The sequence below is a fragment of the Pyrus communis genome, chromosome 17 (assembly GCF_963583255.1).
Source record: "Pyrus communis chromosome 17, drPyrComm1.1, whole genome shotgun sequence".
In the NCBI taxonomy this organism is placed as follows: Eukaryota; Viridiplantae; Streptophyta; class Magnoliopsida; order Rosales; family Rosaceae; genus Pyrus; species Pyrus communis.
In genome coordinates this window covers 19610960-19617307 of record NC_084819.1, presented here as the reverse complement: position 1 = coordinate 19617307, position 6348 = coordinate 19610960, and the positions used below count along the sequence as shown (strand labels likewise).

Below are 6348 nucleotides of genomic sequence, written 5' to 3'. Positions count from 1 at the left end.
ACCGTAGAATTTTTACCATTTGGATAGCAAATCAAAACAAATGGCTTTCCTATTTTGATGCCAAAGTATAGGCTTTGTTCTCTCTATGCAGAAGACAACCTATGAACTTTTTCAGCTGATAACTCAATATATGTCCTCTTCTGTTTTCGTATAAGCTTGATTACAAGCGTAAAGATAAATGTTCATAACTTCTTGAGTTAAGTTTTTGTTTTTAGCTTTTGATTATTTCTTCTTGGTTTAATGCACATTTGAAATAATTTATCTGGTTGAGGTAAAATAGTATTTGATTTCTCATAGCATTTTTAAGTGAAAGAATTCTCATATGATTTTTAAGTGAAAGATGAGATTGTAGAAGTGTCATGGAATGGATTATTTGATATTTTTAATATTTATTATGTTTTTTTTACCTGTTACGAACATTATGTTATCAATTTTTCTCTTTTGCTTTAATATTGATGTATTTCATGTGTCCCGGATTTGAAACTCCCTCTTAAATAGTTTCGAACTCGATGTGTTCCGGATATAAAACTCCCTCTTAAATAGTTTCAAACTCTTTCCCTTTCTTTAATAATAATAAATTAAAAAAAAATGTATTCTATTGTGCGACGCTCTTTAACCTTCAGTTGGTTTGAAAGTTTCGACATAGTTTTAACAACATCAAAGTAGGATTCTCTCTACTCTAGTTCTCCTGTCATTCCTCTTGTCATTTCTTACTTTCTTCTTTGTCTTCCTGTCGATAAAAAGTAAACGTAAGATATTGACATGATGAGTTAATTGTGACCGTTCAAACAAATACGAATCACTCTTGCAATAAATATCGTACTTTCTCGGTCCTTTCTCCCAAAGAAAATTATCAAATTTTTTTATAGAAAGAAAAAATATTAATAATTATTTATTTATTTAAATAGGTTGCAGTCCCACCAAAATTTGACACAAATATGGATCTGTTTGTTTCCCTGCAGCAAAAAGGTATTTCTAACATAAGACCAATTTTGACCGATGCGGAAAAATCTAGACACGTGGCATTTGCCAATAGGGAAACAAAACTCGTTTCTGATTGGCCTAATGGCCTGACCCGGTTAGACTGAATCCTATCCGTTCATTCACCACACATCTAAACCAACGGCCCAGATGCATCTTGCAATAATTAACCCACTGAGCACTGCATGAGCTCTGAGGGACTGAGAACGTCGAGCTGAAGAAGAAAGCTTGCAGCTTCCGCCATAGCCGATACGTCGTCGTATTGCAGCAAAACTGAAAGCCGCAACTCAGGAACGTCGATACGGTGTCGTATTTTAGCTCTCTCTCTCGCATTCTGGTTCAACATTTCACCTCCTCTGTTTTAGGGGTTTTTGCTTCTGAGAAAATTGGAAATGTACCTTCTCTGATCGCCAAGGAACTTTAGGGTTTTATCGTTTTTCGTTCTGCATTTTCATACGGCGTCGGATTTCAGAAATTAATATTTTTTTGTTTGCAGAAGTTGCAGAGACGCCAGCGATGGAAACGATGGTGTCCGGTTCGGATGAACCGGAGTTGAAGCAAAGGAATTTGGTCCCGCAGTGGAAGCACCTCTTGGACCACATTGACTCGCTCCAGACCCGGTTCGAGGAGCTCCAGGACCGGTTTTACTCGGAGCAGAACTCGCTCCAGACACGGCAGCGGGAGGTTGAGGAGCGCGAGAAGGAGTTGGAGGGCAAAGTTTTGAACTTTAACTCGGAAATGGCGTCTAAAGCTCAGGAATTGTATGAAATCGAGAGATTGGCGAAAGAGAAAAGAAGGGAGGTTGGTGGTAAGGAAAAATGGTTGTTGGAAATCGAGGAATCGGTTAGGGGGAAGGCGAGGGAACTTGATTTGATAAAAAATGATATCGAAGAGCGAACGGAGAAATTGAATTCGATTGTGAAAAGTTTGGATGAGAAGTCGAGAGAGCTGAAGATGAAGAAGGAGGTCACTGAGTTGAACGGAAGGCGATTAAACTCGATGAAGGGGTCTATTGATGATGTCATGAAAGATTTTGTTTCGAAACAAGAGCAGGTTAAGGCGGCGCATAAATCTCTCGAAGAATGTCACAAGGAGATTCAATCGAAAAGGAAGATACTTGGTGCCGTTGAAAAATCGATAAGGGAATGTTACCGTACACTTGAATCCAAAGAGAAAACCATCAGGGCAGTGGAGTTGAAACAACAAGAATTTGAGTTGATGGTTCAAGAGTGCCAAAAGCATTTGGATTCACAAGAAAAGTTGTTGCAACAAGGTTGCCATGGACTCGAAATGAAAGAGAGGCAACTCGAAGAGCAGGTCAGAGTGTTTGAATCTGAACAACGACAATTTGATTTGACGGCTAAAGAACGCCAAAAATGTTTGGATTTGCAAGAAAAGTTGTTACAAGAAGGTTGCCATGGACTTGAAAAGAAAGAAGGGCGACTTGAGGAAAAGGTCAGAGAGTTTGAATCGAATAAAAAAGAATTTGATTCGATGATTCAAGAACGCCAACAACATTTGGATTCTCAAGAGAAGTTGTTACAAGAAGGTTCTCATGGACTTGAAATGAAAGAGAGGCAGCTTGAAGAACAGGTCAGAAAGCTCGAATCAGAAAAACAACAATTTGAGTCGCTGCAAAAATCCAGGGAAGACATCCAAAATCTGAAATCCAAGGAGAAGACTAATTGTTCCATGGATGGCAAATGCTTGCAGGTTCTCATGAATGAGAATTGGACGAGAACTGATCTTGTATGTGGCGAAATCGCAGCTTGTCTTCAGGCGTCATCTGACCCAGCAAAGCTCGTTTTGGATGCAATGCAAGGGTTTTATCCTTCAAATCAGACCGTGGACACCACTGAGTTTGCCTTTGATTTGACAGTTATTAGGAGGAGTTGTATTTTTTTGTTACAGCAGTTGAAGAGATTCTCACCACAAATCAACCCTCAGGTGAGAAAAGAAGCAAGGGCTTTGGCAGCTGAATGGAAGGGTGAGATGACTGTGGCGACTGAGAATGGATTGGAGATTTTGGGTTTTTTGGAGCTTGTTGCTGTGTATGAAATCACAACTGCTTATGATTCGAAGGAGCTTCAGAGTCTTCTTGGTACAGTGGCTGAGCACGAGCAAGGAACTGAACTATGCCAGGCCCTTGGTATCACAAGTAAGGCACCTGGTAAGCTCTTTTTCGGTTTTATTTACGTTATCTTTTATTCATTTAATATAAGTAGTTGTTATATCATGTAGGGGATAGAGCTTTAAAGTTTTCGAAGTAATTACTAGCTCCTTTTTGCTGGCCTGAAAAAACGTAATCAGTTTTACTCATCCCACTTTTATAACTGTGTTATCTAAGGATTTCGTTCTGCTGTGTCATGTTCTCTTCTCATTTATCGTTTAAGTATCTTAGTGAAGGTGTCTGGTGCCGCACATACTCTTGCTTTGAACCGTTTCATCCCAGATCTTGCTATTGGAGTTTTACAAATTCTTCTTGTTTGATCATTTAGGCAGCCTCTGTCTCCAATTTGCACATAACACGATTTGGTGTCTGATAGACCACTTCAGTCTTCAGTCTTCAGTAAAGCACAACTGTCAAATAATCCTTTTCTTTGTTCTTCTTGCAATTACACAGCGAGCAACAGCGTTTCTTTCCCTATCAAAATTGAGGAACAAGAATCTTCACAACTTATAAATGTCGCAGCTTCTTCTTCTCTGGATCTTCAACCGAGTGCAACCACAGATACAATGAATTTGCAGGGCTCTACGGATGAGCATTTAAGTGAGTACGAGTCAGTGCAGAACGAAATGCTTCTTGATCTACAAATGTCAATGGACCCAGCAGAACTAGTTTTGAAGTTGATTAAAGAATCTTTGTCTCAATGCTGGAGAAAAAGAGATGTTGGCTGTGAATCAGCTGTCGTGGAGAATAGCATTTCCCTGTTGAATGATCTAACGGAAGTCTCCATGAAAATTGGGCCACATGTTAAAAAAAATGCAATAGAGCTAGCAGTACAGTGGAAAGCAAAAATGAGAGTTGATGCTGAAAATTCAATGGAGATTTTGGTGTTTTTGAACTTTGTAGCTACATATGGATTGGTTTCTACCTTTAACAGATATGAGATTGTAAAGCTTCTCGGGACGATTTGTCTGCACAAAAAGGCTTTGGAATCATGCCAAGCAGTTGGTTTTGCAGATATGATCCCTGGTAAGTCTCTTGATTCATACTGTGGTGTTTTGTTCCAGAACCAAACTCTTATCTGTTTCTGTTGGTAGTTTACCAATTTTGGCTATATTTGATTGTATCTGAGAGTCCTAGATGCGATTCCTGCATCCATTGTGCTAGGGCGATAGATTTGAGCCGGTTTTATACTGCCTTCGGGATTTAATTGGTCTAATATTTGCAAATGGCTTGAAGATGATCGATGGGAAACTTCATGGGTCAATATAACTTATCATGAAAAAGTACATGAAGTTTAGAAAGAGATTATTTACAGGCTAGAGTGAATTTTCATTGAGGATGGATTATAATTTGCAATTCTCCTTACGGAGCTTCTCTGGAGCTGTTTGATGAATCGGTCAATTTTGTTTAAATGCTGCAGATTTTGTTCAAGATCTTATTGAAAGGAAGCAACTGATTGAAGCTGTTAGATTGATTTGCGGCTTCAACTTATCTGCCAGGTTCCCACCGGTACCACTCTTAAAAGAATATGTGGAAGGTGCAAGGCGGTCTTACTGCACAAAATGGCTGGTAAAAAGATCACTTGATGAAATGGTACATACATCTTTGGACTTCCAATAGCTGCTGCTTCATAAAAAGTTAATTTCAGGATCATTTACCCTCTTCGATACAAATATACAAATTTCAAGCCTTAATTTTGTTCACAGAATGAGGTGGTAGACAAGCAAATAGCTGATCTGAGCGCTGCGATTCATTGCATCAAAGACAATCATCTCGAGTCAGAATTCCCATACAAGGGCATCGAAAAAGAGATGGTTAAGCTGGAAAAGCACAAGTTGGATTGGAGACGTTCGGTTCCAGTTGTTGGCTCCAAGGGTGAAGGAGAGCAGGAGAAAGGGAAGAAACCAAATACCAACCTTGTATCCTTCAAGATCAAACCGCCAGAACAGCGTAACTGCAAGCGCCTCAAACAGCTGGCCTGATGGACTCGTGTGCATAGTAAAACCGAAAAACTCGACCGTAGTGTTAGCCTCTAGTAACCTGCTAATTGCAAAGTTTGATAGCTTGCTGTCAGCTGCTTTCTTTTGAGTTGCATTGCCTTGCATTTAGGAGGAGCAGTTAGTTTGACTGACTTCAAGGTAGAATTGTTTATGTGGAAACAGGTTATGTTGCAAAACCTTGAGAGATACATGAAACGAAATGTCTTGACTAATTCTTACACACACACACACACACACACACACATACACACAGTCTTTTAGCTAAATATTTGATTTGCTGATATGAAATTCTAAATCAATTTCTATGTACTTTAAAACTTAAATACGAGGATTCTTAAAAAAAAAAAAGGGGATTTTTTCTATACCACTGATATTCAACATCAAATTCATCTAATTACGAAATATGAGATTTAAACTTGAATGCAGAAAGAGGAGGAGCATAATGTTCTAACCAATTTTTTTTCTTTTTCCCAAGTCTTCAAATATGAGGATAGCGTTTTCATTGGTATAGAACCTGTAGCACCAAAATTTGGTATATATAAAATAAAAATAAATAAAAAGAAAAAGAAAGCATTATTATATTTATCATTTTTTTCCTTTTAAGTAAAGACCAAGTAATCCCACTAAATAGAAAGAGATTAATTAAGCCAAATTCAAAACAGATCAAATTAAACCATCTTAGGAGAGATTTTTTTTTTTTACACAAGCGCGACTAGTTCGTTTGGCGTCAGACACAAACAAATGGGCATTTCTACGTTGGTATTAGCTAGAGCAAGTCGATGTGGATCATGGACTGAGTAATTTGAACCACTCATTTCAAATTTTACAGCACCTATTAGCCCTAGTTTGGTACTAAGGTGATTCTGAAAAAAGTGGTTATCAAAAAAAGTTAGGAGCTTTTTCATGTTTGGTAAGCATTTAGCTTTAGCTTTTTTTCACAGTTTTGGGTGAAAAAAGCCAAAAACACAAAGTTGCAAAACCCAACTTTGAAAAATCAGCTTTTTTTCACATCTGTTTTACATAAAAGTTTATCAAACACTATAATACTGTTTTTTTTTTTTCCAAAAGTATTTTTACAAAAAAATTTACCAAACACTCTGCTGCTTATTTTCACAGCACGGTAAAAGCAATTTTTTTTCAAAGAACAACAATACCAAACCAACTATCATATTAGCTGACTTTACAAAATTGAGAGGT

General features: G+C 37.9%; 1 protein-coding gene across 1 annotated transcript; it reads left to right on the top strand.

Moving 5' to 3' along the window:
• The first annotated feature begins 1200 nt into the window (after positions 1 to 1200).
• Positions 1201 to 5308, top strand: LOC137723775 (FRIGIDA-like protein 5). The gene is made up of 5 exons (XM_068462967.1): positions 1201 to 1285; positions 1478 to 3139; positions 3605 to 4177; positions 4572 to 4744; positions 4858 to 5308. The coding sequence occupies exons 2-5, from the start codon at positions 1498 to 1500 to the stop codon at positions 5131 to 5133; spliced, it is 2664 nt and encodes an 887-aa protein (XP_068319068.1). The 5' UTR covers positions 1201 to 1285; positions 1478 to 1497; the 3' UTR covers positions 5134 to 5308.
• Positions 5309 to 6348: the final 1040 nt, after the last annotated feature.

What these genes read in the sequence shown, in the direction of transcription:
- LOC137723775 (XM_068462967.1), top strand. Translation starts at nt 1,498, where the DNA reads ATGGAAACGATGGTGTCCGGTTCGGATGAACCGGAGTTGAAGCAAAGG. An exon ending in CCAGGCCCTTGGTATCACAA is followed by an intron (nt 3,140 to 3,604) that starts GTAAGGCACCTG and finishes GCAATTACACAG; the next exon opens with CGAGCAACAGCGTTTCTTTC. An exon ending in AAAGATCACTTGATGAAATG is followed by an intron (nt 4,745 to 4,857) that starts GTACATACATCT and finishes TTTTGTTCACAG; the next exon opens with AATGAGGTGGTAGACAAGCA.